Source organism: Culex quinquefasciatus, chromosome 2 (assembly GCF_015732765.1).
Source record: "Culex quinquefasciatus strain JHB chromosome 2, VPISU_Cqui_1.0_pri_paternal, whole genome shotgun sequence".
NCBI lineage: Eukaryota > Metazoa > Arthropoda > Insecta > Diptera > Culicidae > Culex > Culex quinquefasciatus.
Window position 1 is genome coordinate 179,009,861 of NC_051862.1, and position 20,362 is coordinate 179,030,222.

The 20,362-nt window shown below is 38.2% G+C and overlaps 4 protein-coding genes across 4 annotated transcripts in view; 3 read left to right on the forward strand and 1 right to left on the reverse strand.

Annotated features, from left to right (window-relative positions):
• The window catches only part of LOC6037005, a 195,965-nt gene that overhangs the window by 19,670 nt on the left and 155,933 nt on the right, over nt 1-20,362 (forward strand). Inside the window, 1 exon segment of the mRNA XM_038256426.1 lies at nt 15,828-16,583. Within this exon segment, the coding sequence (XP_038112354.1) occupies nt 15,828-16,583 (756 nt within the window).
• Nucleotides 581-1,330, forward strand: LOC6037011. Its single transcript, XM_001846922.2, has 2 exons — nt 581-684; nt 752-1,330. The coding sequence occupies exons 1-2, from the start codon at nt 640-642 to the stop codon at nt 1,271-1,273; spliced, it is 567 nt and encodes a 188-aa protein (XP_001846974.2). The 5' UTR covers nt 581-639; the 3' UTR covers nt 1,274-1,330.
• Nucleotides 6,103-6,836, reverse strand: LOC6037012. Its single transcript, XM_001846923.2, has 2 exons — nt 6,767-6,836; nt 6,103-6,701 (listed from the first exon to the last, which is right to left on the reverse strand). Exons 1-2 carry the CDS (start codon nt 6,809-6,811, stop codon nt 6,180-6,182), a joined length of 567 nt encoding a protein of 188 aa, XP_001846975.2. The 5' UTR covers nt 6,812-6,836; the 3' UTR covers nt 6,103-6,179.
• On the forward strand, nt 9,481-10,187 carry LOC119767560. Its single transcript, XM_038256429.1, has 2 exons — nt 9,481-9,584; nt 9,652-10,187. Exons 1-2 carry the CDS (start codon nt 9,540-9,542, stop codon nt 10,171-10,173), a joined length of 567 nt encoding a protein of 188 aa, XP_038112357.1. The 5' UTR covers nt 9,481-9,539; the 3' UTR covers nt 10,174-10,187.

The following is a 20,362-nucleotide window of genomic DNA, read 5'->3' on the forward strand; positions in this document are numbered from 1 at the left end:
GAGGCATTGTAAGCTGTACAAAATGGCTTTCTTAACTTAATTTGGCCCAAAATGCACGTGCGACAAGTTAGCACGACGGCGACGATATACCTTATATGCTTCATATTCAGTTATACGGAACTGAGCCGCAACATCAGATTTCATAAAACAAAAATTTGATAAAAAAAATATTTATTTGAAATGACCATAACTAAAGCTTCTATCGGATGGTGAAGTAAAACGTCGGTCCCGGTTTCTCCTGTCTCGTCAGAGGCGCTGGAGCAGAAATCCCACGTTAGAGGAAGGCCATGCCCCGGGGGGCGTAGTGCCAATAGTTTCGTTTTTATGACTAATCAATATAATTTTCGTCATTGGAAAATTTCCAACATTTTGCAATCATGATTAATCGTTTGCGTAAAACAAGATTGTTTGTTTCAGCTCATCATTCTTCGTGAAAAGTTTGGACGTAAACAGCTGAAATCTTACACGCGTGAGATGGAACGAACAACAAGTCCGATTGTTATTGAAATTGAAGAATTTAAGATTGTTCCAGCAATTTGTACTGAATTGGGGACATTTCAACTTCCTATAAATACCCTCACCTAGATAGTCGAAAGGTATCAGTTCTCGCTTCGAAGTCACTGAACAGCCTCCTCCAAGATGAAAGCCTTCCTTGTTGTTGCATTCTGTGCCTGCCTGTTGGCGGTAAGTTCGTTGTAAAAATAAGGTTTAGTAAGTCTTTTACAACCCCATTTTTAATCAATCCTTACAGGCCACCACAGCATCTCCTGCTCCCCAATTGTCAACGGCCTTGTCGACTCTGCAAAGCGTGACATCGTCACTGCAAACAACCATCACTAACCTGTTGACGCAGATCCAAACCGCTTTGGCGAACAATGCCTTGACCGCAGCCGCCGCTTCGGCTCTGACCCAGCTCCAGTCGACTGTTACAGGCCTTCAGTCAACGCTGAACAGCATCGTCAGCAACGGATTGACCGCTCTTCCCACGACCCTCACCAGCGGGCTGAGCACCGTTGCCGCCGGAGTGCAGACTGCCCTGAACACTGCCAACACCCAGCTCAACTCGGTCATCTCGGCCGGAACCGGTGCTTCGACGAGTCTGATCAACCAGCTGACCGCGGCGACTTCCAATCTGAACACCGTTGCTTCATCGCTGACGACCCAGGTGAATGCGCTGCTCACCCAGCTGAGCGGTGTGCTGACCGGCCTGCTCGGAACCGTTACAGGAACTCTGACCGGACTTCCGTCCCTGTTGACTGGACTTTTGGGATAAGTCGCTCGAGGTATGAATCATTTGCATGCAATTGTTAATTTATTTTCGAAAAAATAAATATTTATTCTTCATCAGCAACTTATGCATTTTGATTGGTGTCCAAAATCAAATCTCCAAGATCCAAGACACTGTTGGTGATGCCCAAACTTTTTTAAAAGGACCGTTACCTAAAACAAGCATCTAAATTTTTTTGAACGCATATGTAACACAAGGCGAATTCCAGGGAAATTTTGCGTACTGCTTTTTTACACGAACAAACCGAAAAAGCTAGTAATTTCAATTGCAATACTGCGCTTTACTATAAATACTTCAACACTGAGAGTCGAACAGTATCAGTTCTCACTTCGAAGTCATTGAACAGTCTCGTCTAAGATGAAAGTTTTGTTCATTGTTGCATTCTGCGCTTGCCTTATGGCGGTAAGTTCCAAAGAAAAAGTTTTCGGTCAACTTTTATCAGTTTCCTGTTGAAAAACACCGTATCCGCTGTGAAAACTGGACGATCAAAGCAAATGTAGCTCTATGTGTTCCGTACATTGTATACTGTATTTACTACATATAGGGTACATATACGATATACGAGATACGTAGAGCTACATTGGCTTTGATAGTCAAGTTTTCACAGCGGCGAGATGGCCGTGCGAGATGGGGCGCGGACTTAGTAAACTAGATATACAGTATGTAAAAAAAGTATTTACACCCCTTGGGCACTATGCACATTTTGTGATGAAACATGTAAAAAATTTAATGTTTGACAGGAACCTAGTACTACGTTTTGTTCAGAAACTCATGCCAAACATTTTGCTACAAAAAGCTCATGAAAAGATGATTTCTAAAAGTTATATAACAAATACTATTACGAAAATAAAAGGTGCAAAAAAGTTTGTACACCTTTCGAAAAATTAACATAAATAATGTTATTTGTTGACAAATCACCATAAATCAGTCTCCCAACTCCAAATAGGCATCCTTGACTGATTAAAAAATAATTTGGATTGAATATAAAGTTTACTAACTACTTAGTATAAAAGTTTATATAACTCTGGAAATTCTATATAAAACTTATCTAAACTTAATTTTGCAAACTTTTAATTCAAATAAATGACAATATATTACCATAGAATTGCTAAATAAACATTTTGGAGTGGATATAACACCGTTTTGGGGTATTTGTATCGATAGAATAGATTTTTCGTTGGTCGTACCAACCCGGAATTACGTCGTCGGAAAATCCGCCGGCATCTGAACCGGTCCTCACAAGTCAACCTATGTGGCATCAGAAAGGGCATAAAATTTCCGATCTTTGATACCCATACATCCAGGTTTTCTATAAACCCACGTTTTTAAATACCTAAGCAAAACGTTGTTATGGTTTCGTTTGAGCAACCTGCCAAAATGTATGGAATTTCGTAATTTTTGTTCTCGTGGATCAAACTTACTTTTGCCCAGGTATTTAAAAACGTAGGTTTTAAAGAAAACCTAGATGTATGGGTATCAAAAGATCGGAAATTTTATGCCCTTTCCGATTCCACATAGGTTGACTTGTGAATCGTGGACCGGTTCGGATGCCGGCGGATTTTCCTACGACGTAATTCCGGGTTGGTACGAAATTCCAACGAAAAATCTATTCTATCGATACAAATACCCCCAAAACGGTGTTATACCCACTCCAAAATGTTTATTTAGCAATTCTATGGTAATATATTGACATTTAGTTGAATTAAAAGTTTGCAAAATTAAGTTTAGATAAGTTTTATATAGAATTTCCAGAGTTATATAAACTTTTATACTAAGTAGTTAGTAAACTTTATATTCAATCCAAATTATTTTTTTAATCAGTCAAGGATGCCTATTTGGAGTTGGGAGACTGGATTTATGGTGATTTGTCAACAAATAACATTATTTATGTTAATTTTTCGAAAGGTGTACAAACTTTTTTTGCACCTTTTTTATTTTCGTAATAGTATTTGTTATATAACTTTTTTTAGAAATCATCTTTTCATGAGCTTTTTGTAGCAAAATGTTTGGCATGAGTTTCTGAACAAAACGTAGTACTAGGTTCCTGTCAAACATTAAATTTTTTACATGTTTCATCACAAAATGTGCATAGTGCCCAAGGGGTGTAAATACTTTTTTTACATACTGTAACTATCGCCGGTTTGATATTTTTTTTGGGATTACATATATTTTTCCTAGCGTCTGCCAGATGTAAATTTACACATTATTAGAGGTAAAATTAAAGCTTTTTTCTGACATAAAAGATGTACTCCTTTTTAGATGAAATTTTACCATGATTTTTTTTACTGTGCACAAAATCGTCTCCTGCTCCCACTGACTTGTCATCTCTTCAAGCCACTGCTTCGCAACTGCAAACGTCCATCAACAAATTGCAGGCGAAGATCCAGGCAGCTAGGGCAGGTCCCAGCTCCAGAACGTAGTCACAGGCCTCCAGACGACGCTAACCAACGTCATTAGCAGTGGATTGGCTAGTCGTGACCCAAATAACACCAATAGATTGAATAATTATGTCACTGGATTGGTGCCTGTCTTGAATGAGGCCAAAAAGCAGCTCAACATCTTTATTTCAGCCGGAATGGGTGCTTCGCAAATGATGACCAACCAGCTGCTTCAGGCCAATTCTAACCAGCAAAACGGTAATTCGGCGTTAGCAACGCAGTTGAACAGGCTTCAAGATCAGTGGAGCACTCTGGCAAGGTCCTCCATGTCGGCATGGTTCCAAACATGGACGACGTTCTTGAATGGCATTTCAAATAATAAGCAAGTTCCATATCAATCTATTGAAAAAAGTTCCGTCGTAGTTGTACAATAAGATTGCTTCTTTAGAATTTTTAGGATTTAAGATCTTGTGTGAAATACAATGATTAATCATTCTCCCAGCATTCAAATTGAGCTTTTGGTATTGATTTCAACTCCATTTCCAATCACGTGCTAGTAGGGTCCTAAAGCCTATGTAAATTTTTATGTACAACAGTAAAAAACACGCTTAAAAACCATTTCTGATCACTTTTTGTTATTTTAATGCAAAAAAAAAGTTGACAAGACAACCTTTTATCGATGGACCAACTATGGTCCCCTTGGAAAGAGCTGTCAAGTAGGAACTTTTCTGTCAAGAAGGACCGCGAGGTTAATTTTTCAAAATTGATTTAAAAATCCATTTTAAACTCTTTGTGGTTGAACAAAGGGTCATTGTACTCAGAAAAATAAGCTTTATCGTTGTAAACAATAATATCAGCAATCTAAGCCTAATTTTAGGACCCAATCAAGTAACCCTTACCTGAGAGAACACCTTCTGGCGCTGCCGTTTCTCAAGATACATAATATCATGCATTTTCATACCGATTTTGAATGACCAGCCAAAAAATTGTATGGATACTTGTCGAATCTAATCTAATCTAACACAAATGTCCGATGAAAGCTTGCTGGAAAGTCTTGTGATTAGATTACGCCCCAAGCACTTTTCTTGCCATTATTAATAATTGCAGTACATTCGAAAACACCCGAAAATGTATAACAAAAATTAAAGCGGCCAACCCTATTGCGTTGTGTTTACCGCAAAGAGGATTCTGAGAACGGATCACATTTCACAGAATCTACAGGGAAGGAAGGATGCGTGGACATACCGTACCAAACGCTCCGATCCAAAAAAAATGTATGGAGACTGGTTACGGTGTTCGCTTTGTAAGCGAATGGTTCTGTGTTCGATTCTCATCTGCTCCCAACGAGAAAGTTAAGAACACAGAAAATTGAAATGATGAATATGAACGAAAATTCAAAGTCGCTCGAGGCGTGGCTCGATCCCTCGTCCTTTGAATTGGTAAGCAAAAATGCTAACCTCTAGGCCATGACGATTTGGTGAGCTTGGACTAGAATTAGGAAAACTGTTACAGAGAGCGAGTTGTAGCGCTATAACCACGGTAAATAGTGCATGTGCATTAGGGTGCCCAGAATACGGGACTTTTTTTTTCAAAACCTCGCTCCACAAGCTGATTATTGTTCCTTGACCTATTTTAGGACTCTGGGTCAAATATGAGAAAAATCGGTCATCATTTACCCATTGATATTCGGAGGTGAAGTTTGTATGGGAAAAATCGAAAAAAATATATGGAAAACCCAAGTTTTTTAACGGTTTGGTCTGCACTGTCGCTTCTTCCATCCAAATATTCCCAAAAGTGAAATTCTTAGTGAAAATTTAATGCTCTACAACTCTGTACAACATAACAAAGCTGTAAAACTCGATCCTGAAAAGTTATTAGCGATTTTAAAAAGTCATTTTTGTATGAAAAACATTTTTTTCACTAACTTTAGGCTCTGGTATCAATGGGTTAATCTCATCCAATTTCGCTCAAAATTTACACAGATGCTTAAAATAACCCAAAAAACACACCCTAATGTGCATGCATGAAAAATGTTTCATCAAAATAAAAATAAAATAAAAAATAAAACAAAAATATGTCGATTTGCGAAATTGTAGAGGACCACTCAAATGGTAACGAATGACTGAAGACTCTGTTTGTGCTTCCTCTTATCATCAAATTTTCCGTAGTTTAATGGTTACGTTTTGTATTAGCATCTGAAAGGTTGTTGGTTCATACTACGGCAGGTAAGAAATTGGGTTCGCATGTCAATAAATTACCAACACAATCAAACAGCTTAAAATTTCCCTCTGTATCGCAAAAAAAGTATGAGGACAACTTTCTTTCAAATGATCTGCTTCGAATTTTAGTCAGTAAGTGCTCAGTGAAGTCAGTGAAACTCTTTTGCCGATCTTGCACTTGAAAATGACAATTTTTACAAAAAAATACAAAACAATATTTGCTGATAAAGAATAAATATTTATTTTCGAAAATAAATTAACAATTGCATACAAATGATTTAAATCTCAAGCGACTTATCCCAACAGTCCAGTCAACAGGGTCGGAAGTCCGGTCAGAGTTCCTGTAACGGTTCCGAGCAGACCGGTCAGCACACCGCTCAGCTGGGTGAGCAGCGCATTCACCTGGGTCGTCAACGATGAAGCAACGGTGTTCAGGTTGGAAGTCGCCGCGGTCAGCTGGTTGATCAGAGTCGTCGAAGCACCGGTTCCGGCCGAGATGACCGAGTTGAGCTGGGTGTTGGCAGTGTTCAGGGCAGTCTGCACTCCTGCGGCAACGGTGCTCAGCCCGCTGGTGAGGGTCGTGGGAAGAGCGGTCAATCCGTTGCTGACGATGCTGTTCAGCGTTGACTGAAGGCCTGTAACCGTCGACTGGAGCTGGGTCAGAGCCGAAGCAGCGGCAGCGGTCAGGGCATTGCTCGCCAAAGCGGTTTGGATCTGCGTCAACAGGTTGGTGATGGTTGTTTGCAGTGACGATGTCACGCCTTGCAGAGTCGACAAGGCCGTTGACAATTGGGGAGCAGGAGATGCTGTTGTGGCCTGTAAGGGTGGAATGAGTAGGATTTTAAGTAAGGATCAGCTAAATCCTTTTCTTAGGAACTTACCGCCAACAGGCAGACACAGAATGCAACAACCAGGAAGGCTTTCATCTTGGAGGAGACTGTTCAGTGACTTCAAAGCAAGAACTGATACCTTTCGACTATCTGGGTTGAGGTATTTATAGGAAAGTTTAAATTTTCAGGAGTTGCGCAAGCATTGTCTGTTCGCTAGTATTTTCTTCAGTACAATTGAACTGTCTGTTAACTTCATTTTGCAGGTGACTTCAGTTGTTTACGACTGGATTGGATGTTCTAGAAGCGCGGTGAGATGAAACGTACACTTGAAGGTGATTGCAATTTGTGAAAAGCCACACGTGTTTTGAAAAGTTGTAATGTACTGTTGATATCAATTTTTGTTTTCAGGGACCTCTTAAATTTTTTTTTGTTTGAATCATGTATTGCTTGTCGGATTTATTGCAGTTTTAGAATACCACTAGTTAATTTAAGAAATAACATAATAAAATAGTTGTTTAGACCAATCCAACAAAATGCATTGAAATGAGTATTATTCGCGTTTTCTTTAAAGAATCAGTGAAATTACTTTCATCATCAAATATTTTAAGCAATCTCAATTAATTGGAAACACATGCTATGAAGAAGGATTTGATAGTAACCTACAACACGATTCAGATGTAGAGAGGTTGAAGGTTTCATTCCATTTTTTAAAGGAATAAATGAAATTCGCTCTTTGAAAATTTCATGTTCATTTTTTGACCACAATGCAGTTTTAATGAACCACCCTATTTAGGTAAATGTGCAATTGAAAAAAAAGGCTAGTGGTTCCAATTATCCCTATAGATCTACAAATCATGGTACAAATATTTAATTTTTAGTTTTAGTCTGTAAATAATCCCTTTGTGAATATCTACCTTTTAAACATTTATTTTTACTACGTATGGACTATTGAAAGGTATGACCTTTGGTGTCGACTTGAATCTAAATATTGTTTGACCTTCTACTTATCCTTATTAAAGAAATTTTATTGTTTTGCGTTATTTTTTTTTTTAATTCGTTATTTTACTTTTCTGGCCACTTTTCGATTTTCTGTTCATTATATCGACGTCGTCGTGCTATCTTGTCGCACCCGCCATTTCGATGTTCCGAGAAAAACCGTTTTAATATTTGACCTTGAACAAACGGAAACTAGAGCACGCAATGTAAACAATAACAAACACGTTTTGTTTGGCTGACTATTCTGTACATTGCACAGTGGGAAAAAAGAACCCAAAAAAATACTGCAACATGATTTCGCGCAAACCATCGATTGCTATACACCAAAAGCTTCGTTTTTGCACCAGGAACAAATATCCGATGAAAAATCGCATTGCACGGACCGGTGGCCGGAGTATAGACCACCGGAAGATCCGGATTTTTGGAAAAAGTGTCAGATTTATCCAATTGTGAACTGATAAGCTTACTTTTACCATGAATAGTCACGCAAAACAATCCTAGAATAATATTAAATACCATAGGACCCATCGGAACCGGTTCCACCGATTTCCGGTGGCCACATCCGGAACCGCATTAGGAAACAGCGTAAACTAGTCATGCGACGTATCAAACTTCTTGATTTTGGATGGAGAGTATCCTTAAAATGTATTTTTACCTCCGGTGACCGGTTTCCAGGTTCTCCGGTGGCCATATCCGAAGATCATATTTGGCAAATTCCTGAAACCACTCTTGCGACATATCAAACTTCATGTTTTTAAGAGAGGAGTGTATAACTCATGTCCCCATCCAAAATCAAGAAGTTTGATACGTCGCATGACTGGTTAACACTGTTTCCTAATGCGGTTCCGGATGTGGCCACCGGAGATCGGTGGAACCGGTTCCGATGGGTTCTATGTTATTTAATATTATTCTAGGATTGTTTTGCAGTGCGATTTTTCGTCGGATAATTGTTCCTGGTACAAAAACGAAGCTTTTGGTGTATAGCAATCGATGGTTTGCGCGAAATCATGTTGCGGTAATTTTTGGGGCCCTTTTTTCCACTGTGCATTGTCTCGAAGTTTGGTTGAAGTTGGTTGCTGGAGTCCCGAGTTATAATTACAAATGTTTACGGTAGTATAACTTGTACGTGCGTCAAACGCGTTTTGACCTGAAATCCCTTTGGCCAATTATCACACTTACATCGATTTTCAAGGAGTGGCAAGATAGCACGACAAGATTGAAACTTCTTTCATATGAAGAGCGACAACAATGCACGGAGTTTTTTCGGTTTTTATTGAATATCTCAGGATTAAAATCGAATTTTGGGGATCTGTGAAGGTCAAAAGGTGAGGCATTGTAAGCTGCACAAAATGGCTTCCTTAACTCAATTTGGCCCAAAATGCACGTGCGACAAGTTAGCATGACGGCGACGATATACCTTATATGCTTCATATTCAGTTATACGGAACTGAGCCGCAACATCTGATTTCATAAAACTAAAATTTGATAAAAAAAATATTTATTTGAAATCACCATGACTAATCAATATAATTTTCGTCATTGGAAAATTTCCAACATTTTGCAATCATGATTAATCGTTTGCGTAAAACAAGATTGTTTGTTTCAGCTCATCATTCTTCGTGAAAAGTTTGGACGTAAACAGCTGAAATCTTACACGCGTGAGATGGAACGAACAACAAGTCCGATTGTTATTGAAATTGAAGAATTTAAGATTGTTCCAGCAATTTGTACTGAATTGGGGACATTTCAACTTCCTATAAATACCCTCACCTAGATAGTCGAAAGGTATCAGTTCTCGCTTCGAAGTCACTGAACAGCCTCCTCCAAGATGAAAGCCTTCCTTGTTGTTGCATTCTGTGCCTGCCTGTTGGCGGTAAGTTCGTTGTAAAAATAAGGTTTAGTAAGTCTTTTACAACCCCATTTTTAATCAATCCTTACAGGCCACCACAGCATCTCCTGCTCCCCAATTGTCAACGGCCTTGTCGACTCTGCAAAGCGTGACATCGTCACTGCAAACAACCATTACCAACCTGTTGACGCAGATCCAAACCGCTTTGGCGAGCAATGCCCTGACCGCGGCCGCCGCTTCGGCTCTGACCCAGCTCCAGTCGACGGTTACAGGCCTTCAGTCAACGCTGAACAGCATCGTTAGCAACGGATTGACCGCTCTTCCCACGACCCTCACCAGCGGGCTGAGCACCGTTGCCGCCGGAGTGCAGACTGCCCTGAACACTGCCAACACCCAGCTCAACTCGGTCATCTCGGCCGGAACCGGTGCTTCGACGAGTCTGATCAACCAGCTGACCGCGGCGACTTCCAATCTGAACACCGTTGCTTCATCGTTGACGACCCAGGTGAATGCGCTGCTCACCCAGCTGAGCGGTGTGCTGACCGGCCTGCTCGGAACCGTTACAGGAACTCTGGGCGGACTTCCGACCCTGTTGACTGGACTGTTGGGATAAGTCGCTCGAGAATCATTTGCATGCAATTTTTAATTTATTTTCGAAAATAAATATTTATTCTTCATCAGCAAAAAAAAAAAAAAAAAAACAGCTTTTAAACTCTAAATATCACTAGAATGTAGCATGCCATCAAGTTCTTTCCTGCCATCTTCTAATAAAAAGGAGATCTAAATTCATCGCCTGTAAATAACACAATTTGACTCCAAATTCGCCACCCCAATAACGATAAAATGTTCCATTATTTTCAAAAGGTTAAGCCTGCGTGACGGCGCAGTAAAAACAAACAATAATCGCAAATTATACAAAAAGAAAAGTTTCCGTAACCCTATAAAGAAACGATCTACCGCAATCTTACTAAACTGCAATATTTACGATTGTCCCCGGAACTGGCCGGAAAGCCCGGAACCGTTACAAATGCGAGACCGTCGACTTGGCGGCTCATCAGAGAACGAAAACCATTTTCGAGGGCGAAGAAAAAAAAAAAACAGAACTTTGCGTTGACACAGGCAAAATATGCCACTCACGCACGAACGCGTGATTTGAATAAAATTTAGATATTCATTCAATACGCGGGAACCGAAAGCGGGACACCGGCGGACGGACGTGTTTGCCTTTGAGGTTTTTCTTTACCTTTTCTGACGTGGAGAAAATCCAAAGAAAACGCTCCTAAGGGGCAATCTTAATTGATCAAAAGCACGATGATGGGTCGAATTGGAAATGTGTGCCAAATTTGGATCAAATTGAAATACAACATTGTTTAAGTTCTGTACATTATTTGACAATTTACCCCCCAAAATTGGATCCTAAGTAGACATCTAAGGAAAACACTTGGGGAAAATGTCTATTCTTGCGCCATCATCGTGGAGGTACGGTACTGTTCCAAAGGTATTGGCCACTGAAGATGACGGGGAGATCCGCACGTAGAACCGCACGTTTCAAAGTGTCCAATTTAAATTCTTCTGGCTTGGCTAACGATGATGACGGGGCGGCGGCGGCGGCGTTAAACTTCTCTATTGCTCCATTTGTACCAAATAAAGTCGCCGATGGGACGGGATGACGCGAGTTGCATAGACAAAAACAGTGTTGTGGGTGGTTCTACAATTATTCCCGTTTTTTTGTTGTTGCCTTTTTTGAAGATTGCCGATATGGTTTAACATTCAATTCGCATTGCGTGCTGTTGATTAATGCCGACACTCTCGTTTTAATGACGGCAAACCGGCGACGATAAATTATACACACTAATCACCTGTTTTAATTGGTGGAGGTACCGTAGAACCTCAATAGTTTGACAGAGTTACCTGTTGGTTTGATCGATGCATAAAACACACCTAAAAAACGACTAATGTCTACACAGAAAAAAATCATGGTAATATTACATCTGGGAAGGGGTACATCTTTTATGTCAGAAAAAATGTGTAATTTTACCACTGAAAATGTGTAATTTTACCACTTTTCTGATGTAATGTCACTTTTTCAGTCTAAATTTAGGTAAAATTGTGGATCAATCGGACCGCGCACTGGACTCACAATCCAGAGGTCGCCGGTTCGAATCCCGCGGCGGGCGCTCTAAAATTCTTTGTGTAAATATGGGTATTCGGCGCCGTCGCTCCGTGCCATACTTTCATACACATAGGAGCCCAGGGCGGCGAAGTCCTTGTAGATAAAAAGGAAGACACTAGTGGTTGGTACTAGCAATGGTGGCCGACAGCTATAAAGTCAACTTCGTTTTTTTGAGGTAAAATTACGCCATAAAAGAGGTTATATTCAACCTTCCAAAATTACACCTTCCAAATTTACACATTTTTTTACTGTGTAGTTTTCTATTGTAAATCTGTTTGTCAAACAATCGCGGTTCTACGGTGACTTACTAAAAATGCGTGGGTGCGGATGAATCATGAATACCGCTGCCGGAATTAATCGATCGAAAGGGCCCGAGAGAATCAGCATAATTGTTACGGGTCACCGACTTATGCTAATCCGTTTACTGTTATACATTGAGCGGTACATAAACGATTAGTTGGGTACCGGTGAGTTATTGATTTGGGTTAGGTGCATTGATTCTGTTGCTTTATTTTTTCAAAATGTTTTACCTTTTTGTTTAGTTGTGTGAGATATAGATATAAAATATTTGTATCAAACACATCAATACAGTCTAGACTCAATTATTCGAAGTTTCGATTTTAAGAAGTTTGATTATCCGAAGGATTCTAGGAACGAATAATCGATTCCGGTTTTTTTTTCACTTTTAACATAAAATTCTAGCTCAGCAACTGCATTTTAGTAAATTTTCATTTTCCTGTTACATTCCCAAATGCTTTTTTTTTTCAATATTTACGACCGTCATTTTGGCCGCCTTCTTGGATTTAAAATGTCCAAATGAATGATAAAATGAAACGCCATTGATTAAAAACTTGGAAGAATGTTTTGACAGCTTTATCTTATCACGTCAACTTTTATGTCAAAGAACTGTTTTACCATTGTACTTCTTCCAATTAACAGTGGTCGCAAACTGTGGTACCCATGTGATTGAATGAAATCCTTAGGAATTTTAGAATTTATTTCGTCTTCTGTATCTCACTATTTCGAGGAGAGACTTTTCACGGCAAACCTAAAAACCGAAGTAAGGTTGGTTTTTGGTTAATTCATCCGAATTTTCCGTTTTTTTAATAGTAAACAACTTCCAAGCCACCATTCCAGATCGGCCATTTGGCGGCCATGTTTGTTTTAGAAAAACATTCAAATCTTGAGTCAGAATATATCAATCAAAAAATGGTTTACTTTGTGTTGTTTGTAGAAGCATTTTACATATCGTGATAATTTTTTTCATTTCAATTTAGGCCGTTGCAAATATTTTTCAAAGTTTATGTCGCCCCCGCCCTTCAAAATTGGTCTGAAAAATCAGGGGGCAAACAAAATATTTTTCCAAAAAACTTCAAAATTTCCATGAAAATATTAGTCTAATTATCTGAAAACAATCTAAAATGCATTTTTCTGCATTGATAATCATATTTAGCATGTTTGGGCTTGTTTAAAAATGTTTTGAATTTTTTTTTTAAATCGCAAAAAATAAAATTTTCTTCAATATTTAGATATTTTGGAAACTAAAGATGGCAAACAACTGGACAGGTGTATAATGCATTTTTAAACACTTTTTTCATTCAAATGTTGAAACCATGGCTCGTGATTTAAATTTTTATACTTTTTTATTTTTTTGCCCCCCCCTCGACTTTGGTCTGAGTCGAGGGACATAAACTTAAAAAAATATTTGCAACGGCCTTACTATTTCTGGACCCTGAATTCAGAACCATCATTGTCAGTCATTGCCCCTAAAGTGAAGGACACCTTCTACGACCTTAAGGGTATCGCCTTAGTCAGTCTTTCCGTGTACTTAATGGATACTGCAGTATGATTACATTTTTATAATCATTCATCAATTTTTAAAAAACTTGCTGATTGACATTGAATTCAAACGAAAAGTTTAATCTATTTGTGTCTATTTATCAAATTCTAGATTTTTTTTGAAAATGTCCTATAAGCTGTTGTCTTTCATATGTTTTAGGACCTATTCAAAAAAAAACTCTAGAAATTATGTTTGAACAAGGGTCTTGATTTTCAGTTCAAGCAGCTTGCTCAATCGCTTCACTCAGCGAAACAAATACTTCGTGAATGTCTATTCCTACTCCGTTCGTCAACTTAAGTCACACACGAATATGCTCAGAGATGAAAGAGCCAAAAAAATACTAGCGTGTTGCTCACATGGACTGCCTACCACAGTTTGCCGTCAATTAGAACTTGGTATGGTGGAAATTGCTGCCAAATGTGTCTTTGATGTTGTGTAAACAATTAAATTGTAAAATATTATTGATATCATTAATTTTAGCGTGAAGACTTCCATCATTGTCATGATTTTTCGTTCAAAGATATAAATTTTGCGTCGCTTTCAATATTTTGACAAAATTCCTTCAACAAGTTGTTTAGAATAGTGCCCTACACATGCTGATTCCTTTTGGTAACGATTATCCCATTCCTTGTAAAGTTATGGAAATCGTCATTAATCAATGATTGCCAACTAGGACGTCAATGACTGTTCCACAAAATTATATAAATTTTGAAGCACATTTGATTTAGTTCAAAAATTCTTTCAGTGGCTTCAAGAAGGCAACAACTGGCACATGTTGATTCCTTTTGGTGCTGAAATTCGTTAAATTGAATTTAATACAGAATATTTTATAGTGATGATCGCTTTTCTTCGAAAATGATCAACGGCTTCACCTTAATGATCAAAGCAACAATTCGCTGTACTACCCAATTGGAGTGAGAGAGAGAGCAAAGAGAGAGTGTTCCGTAGCGATTGGTGTGGAAGTGACAAACGGTAGGATTTACATTAGAGCAGTTTTTCGTCGCGCTACATTTTTGCTTGCGAGTGACTGAGTCTTTTGAAGCAATCAGGACCCTTGTGTTTGAATATTTCTTTACTTTTTAAAATATTTTTTCATGCATGCAGTTGTTTTTGAATTATTTTGCAGTCAGAGACAAACATAACATACAAAGGAGATGTTCAGCAAGAATGTTTGTTATCTTGTACAGAACATAGTTTTTTGCAGGACCGTTGTGAATCTACTTACTTTACTTGACATTCTCGAATGACGAAACGGCTTATTTTGCTTCGCCAACGATAACAGTACTGTAAACCAATTAAATTCATCGATGTGAGTGCTGAATATTCCAACTTGTCAGACGGCAAATAACAGTCAAGCGTGGAACCAAAAAAAAAAACAGTATTCAACTTGTTGCAGAACTTGATTTTTTCAGCACTCGTCATATTCATCCAACTCGGTAAACCTCATTGGATAAATGTGATACTCGTGCTGAAAAAAAATCTTATTTTTGCATGCAACTAATGCCATGAACTACTATTTGAAGTGTTATTTAAAAAAATCTTCAAATTGTTTTTTTTTTCAGTAGAATTCAGTGGCCATTAATAGTTATAACTTAAATTTCGATTTAGAAAGTGTATTTTTTACTATTTTTGTTGTTTAATCATGGTCTTCAGAACGGTCTTTGAAATACCCAGACATAAAAAACACTCTGCACAGTTGCTAAGGCTGAGGAGCACTGCCCCACCATTAGAAGACCTGTGTCTACGTCTAAAACTACTTGGAAACTTTCCCCCCGAGCCAGCAAACTTGTCCCCTATTGCACTAAAGTTGTTGCAGTGCAGACCTCGTATACTTTTCATTATATTACCGCCTGCTCCTTGGCAACGAGCGCAGAAGCATCCTGATGACTTTGGAAGAGCTTTGCCCCATTCTCCAGCACCTTAATATAATACTTTAAGAGTTTGTTCTTATTACTGGCGCGCGAGCTATTTCGCCACAATATAAAGCTAAGTAATTAACGTGAGACGCTTTAACGGTGTGACTCTTTGTCTGACTTGTTGGGTGAATGAATTTAGGTTGGAATGTTCAAATTTTGATTACTCAATTCTGTCATGAAATCTCAATGTAATAATTCCGCTTCCTGGGAAGCACCTGCGTAACAAGATTCTTCGCTAATTGATTTCCCAGAATAATAAAAGGGGGACCATTTCTGATTAATTTTGAATCGTCTTTAGATTTCAATTAATTTCATTTCTCATTTCCCACCCCTTTCAGTATGACGCGTTCGTTTTCATCGCAGAAGGTGGACCGGCTAGCCCTGGAGGAGAAGGAAGCTGGCCAGCGCTTTCTGCAGACTCTTCGCCGGGCCCACGAGCACGATAAGGAATCGACGCCGTCGGTCGGTGCGGTACAGTCGCCGGCTGGCGAGGGTGATGCTCCGGTTCGCACCAAGATCAAGGACAAACGCAGCTCGTTGAGAGTAACGTTGGAACATTTAATTGTACGGTACTTGCGAAGAATTACCAGTAGTGATGAGGAAGAGGACGGTGCAGGTCAGGAATCGACCTCGATGAGGTACCGTCGCCAGGTGACCGGGTACGATGGGAACGGGACGGAAAACGCGACGGAACTGGTGCCCGGAAATGAGGGACCGGACAGCTCGGTTGAGATCACACTGCTCACTAATGATACCGAGGTTGGGAACGATAGTGTTGGGTGGGGTTACCCGGCAACGCCGACGACCGGGGAAAGTGCAGTGGAAAGTGTCAACACCCAAACCGCCGCCGCCGGGGTCGTCACGTCGGAAAGTGAGAAAAATTCCAGAATGGTCAACGACGACGACGACCCGGGTGACAGTGATGAAGAACGAGTGAGTGATGAGCAGGAAGATTACGGCAAGGGACACAGCAAGAAGAAAGTTTGCACCAGCATTCGCAAGCGAATCGCTCAGTTGGATCGGTTCGAGCTGCAGAAATCGCTGCGGAACGATTCCTTCCGGGAGTACAACATTCGCAACGCCCTCAACTACAGGTAAGTGTGCGGTTCTTGTACTGACTTTGATTGATTGGGGAACCCTTCTTTGGGTGGGGGGAGCGCGTGATTTGCCGGCAAGCGTATCGAATTGATTGCGAGTTAATAGAGTAGAAATTCGATCACGGGAAATTGAGGTTTGTCATTCCAGCTCGCCCCACTTATTCGGGGGGGATTTGCAGAGACAAAATGGAATATTGATTTGTTCTGTTCGCTGCGGTTTTAAGATCGGACCGGTGCGTGCACGTTATGCAATACGGTCTTAGACATGGCTCATTTAACCGATGATGCGTTCGTTCGTCCGTCATCGCCACCGCAGCAATACCTCTGCTGCTGCTGTGTTGTGACATGCCAGACATGGCTCTATTTTAGGATTTGGGTTTGAGCGTGCTGCGTACCGACATGTGACTGATTTATGCATATTCGAAACTAATGAGCCATCAAGCTTGTCGTGATCGCTCCAGGTTGGAAATGGGTTGGAAAATTAGAAAAATCATGCGCGATAATTACAAAATCCTTCATGAAATATTGCAAATTAATTTTAACCAATGAATGATGAAATGTTTCAAATTTTAAAGCACTTTCAAGCAATTCTACAGAATCTTCTGATTTATAAATCATTTTTGTGAGACAATGTTGTGTAGAAGTATACACATGGGATAAGGGGACTTAATTTTGACTAATGATATCTCGAGTTTTTTGAAAAGGTCCTATAAACAAAATTTTTAATTTTTGCTTTTTGGGTGTTTTTAGAACCGCCTTGAGTCAGGGGTATTCAAAAACACCCAAAAATCAAAAAGTGGAAATTTTGTTTATAGGACCTTTTCAAAAAAAACTCGAGATATATACTTTTATGCTGTGGTCACCAAACTGCGGCGCATGCGGCCCATCGAGGTCTTCAATGCGGCCCGCGAGCTAGTTTCAAAATTACTATGGCATCCGGCCCACTTAGTAGCCTTCATGTCAAGTTTACTAGTAAAATAATGAACAAGTTTTAATTATAAAACGATTGAATTACTAGAAATTGAATTAACGAAAAATAACTTAAACTTTTATTTAATTTTTAAAACTTAGATTCTAAACATGGTTGTTTTTAAAACAAGTCTTTTTGTATTTGAAACCAATTTGCCGAAACTGCCACTAATTAAAAAAAATCTTTCAAGTTGGGCTCTGTGTGGATCTTCCTGCGAAAAATCGAAATCAAAATCAAATCATGGCCAAGTTTCTGCTCCATAGATCAAGGGGCAAAGTGGCAAAACGATGCTTAATGCTCTTTATATGGATTATTTTTTAAAACCTCTCTTTTTCTCATTTTTTTAAAATAATTTTATTAAAACAAAAATAAGCAATCAATAAGCGGTTCGAGCTACATAAAACTAAAATAAAACAGACGTATGAAAGATTTTATAACCCTTCTTCTTCTTTTATCAGGCAGAAGATATAAATTGTATTAATATTTAGTATAATCTTAGCACCATAATTAATTTGTCTCGGAAACGGACGAAATCAAGATTTTTTTCTAATTTTTTGTCAAATTTTCATTTGAAAAATATTATTGCCTCTCAGAGATGCAACTTATTGTGTTATTTCCAGTTTTTTTGAATAAATAAGCATATAAGAGCTGAAAATAATTTAAATGAATGTCATGCTTATAATCTTTAAACCAATTTAAAATAAGGTATAATAGTAAACATAAAATAATTCATGGATGATGTGAAAATTTTGTTTGCTTCTTTAGAGTGGTCCTTAAAATCAGATGGAGGACATTTTTTTCTGTTAAATAGTCATAATAATATTGATATTTCCTTTAATTATCTTCGTATGAAATATTTTTGGTTTGTGAAATGACGCTTGACATAATAGTTTGAAAAAATATCGATTCAAAAAAAGCTAAATTTAATGAAAATTTCATTTCATAATAAAATATTATTTTATTTAAATTTCATGATTGTTCTTGTAATATTTTATCCCTAAATAAAAATTATGAAAAAAAAATGTTTACAAAAAGTAGAACTTGATCTAAAATTCGTTTTGTTATCGGTTCAAAAACTTCTGAGCAATTATCCAATTTCTTTTATTGTTAAAAAATTGAACGTATAAGAATATTATCAATAATTTTTCAGAAGCAATAGTTTTTATCACTCACTGCTTGCTTGGTAAAATATAACTGGAATATTCATATACTGCAAAAGTACTTTTTTTAGCCCTTCAATAATGATTAAAAAATCTTTCAAACATGTTCAACAAAAAAAAAACCCTCTTTTGAAAAAAATAAAACACAATCTTGATTTCAAAGCAACAACAAAAATGTATCGACGACGAGGCACCAACCAAATCGTCGCAAAACACCACCAGCATACACGGACGTGGATTTTCCTGCTTTGGCGTCACCGAGAGCGGGATCTGCTCGAGTGGTTCCAAATCTGCAGCCATTGCCGTTGAATCAGCGGCAAAGAGTTGCAGAGAATACAACACCTCCAGGCTTCAGTCAGCAACCGAGGGAAAACCAACCAACATCAACGGCTGAAGGCAGTAGTGACCTGTTTTCACCACAAGAACTTCTGAACATTTTCATCGAGATGACAACAACTCTGCGTGGGTGCAAAACTCGCCAGGAACAAGTAAGAACGCTTGGAGCATTCATCTTAAAATACAGTTCGTAGTTTACTCGTTCTAGTGATTTTGAATATTTCAATGGATTAATTTTTAGTTTTAGGTTAGGATTAGCTGTTAAAGTGATTTTTTTCTTTACCCAAATGTATTCAATTCAATGCAATAATGTAAAACAATTTGAAGCAAATAAATAAATGTGATCAGTTAATAATAAAACGAAAAATTCAACAAAGATGAAGAGCATTAGGCCATACCACTTATCATGTAAAAGAAATGTAATTATTATAAGAATGTTCAATAAAGACATATTTAATTTCAAAATTTCAAAAAAACAAAAATGTATCCATATGTTTTAAATTCAATATCTTAATTTGAAAATGTTAGTTGCTAAATTAATTAAAAAAGAAAACATAGTAAAAAGTAGCAAAATGCTTCAAGCTATTTCAGAACTTCAATCCAAATTTCAAAATTTCACACATATGAAAATATGTTAAAAAACAAATATAATTGAGTTTGATGAGTTTACATAAAAAATAATATGTTTTTTTTGCACTGTATATTTTTTTATTATGTGATTAATTTTTTAATTAGATAATAATTTATTACATTTGAAAATCAAATAAAAAAGTTTTAAGATGAATTTTAATTTCAAACTGCTCAAATTCTACATCTTTAATAAATTTTCAATTAAATTTTCACGTGCGGCCCGCGAATCTTGAGCAAATTGCTAAAATAGCCCGCGGGATTGAGCTTTGTTAAATCTTTAAAAAATGGGAAAAAAACTTAAATCGACGGTCATGAATATTGCTCATAAAATGTACAAAATCTCTTGTTGCTTTTTCCAGGCAAAAAGTCATAAAGTTGTTGGGTTTAAAACTTTAAGTACACTTACAATCAGAAAATACAAAAAAAAAACCTTCAATCTCCCGCTGAACCGCTCTCAGCTTTGTTCAAATTCCATCGGATCCCCGCGCACTCACCGCCAACATCATCATTATCAAAGAATCCTTCAAAGTTGTAAAAGATAGCAAATCCTCTTGTGGCACGTGTTCCCGGAGCTCCCTCCGTAAACAACGACCGACGACGGTGTGTTGTTGGGATTAATTGCACAAGTGGCAAAACCAACCCCCCCTGGAACAACCTACCCGACCGAGATTGAGGGGGAG

Coding starts and splice junctions, on each gene's coding strand:
- LOC6037012 (XM_001846923.2), bottom strand. CDS start 6,811: ATGAAAGCCTTCCTGGTTGTTGCATTCTGTGTCTGCCTGTTGGCG. Junction 6,702..6,766: donor TCTGTGTCTGCCTGTTGGCG/GTAAGTTCCTAA, acceptor CCACCCTTACAG/GCCACAACAGCATCTCCTGC.
- LOC6037011 (XM_001846922.2), top strand. CDS start 640: ATGAAAGCCTTCCTTGTTGTTGCATTCTGTGCCTGCCTGTTGGCG. Junction 685..751: donor TCTGTGCCTGCCTGTTGGCG/GTAAGTTCGTTG, acceptor CAATCCTTACAG/GCCACCACAGCATCTCCTGC.
- LOC119767560 (XM_038256429.1), top strand. CDS start 9,540: ATGAAAGCCTTCCTTGTTGTTGCATTCTGTGCCTGCCTGTTGGCG. Junction 9,585..9,651: donor TCTGTGCCTGCCTGTTGGCG/GTAAGTTCGTTG, acceptor CAATCCTTACAG/GCCACCACAGCATCTCCTGC.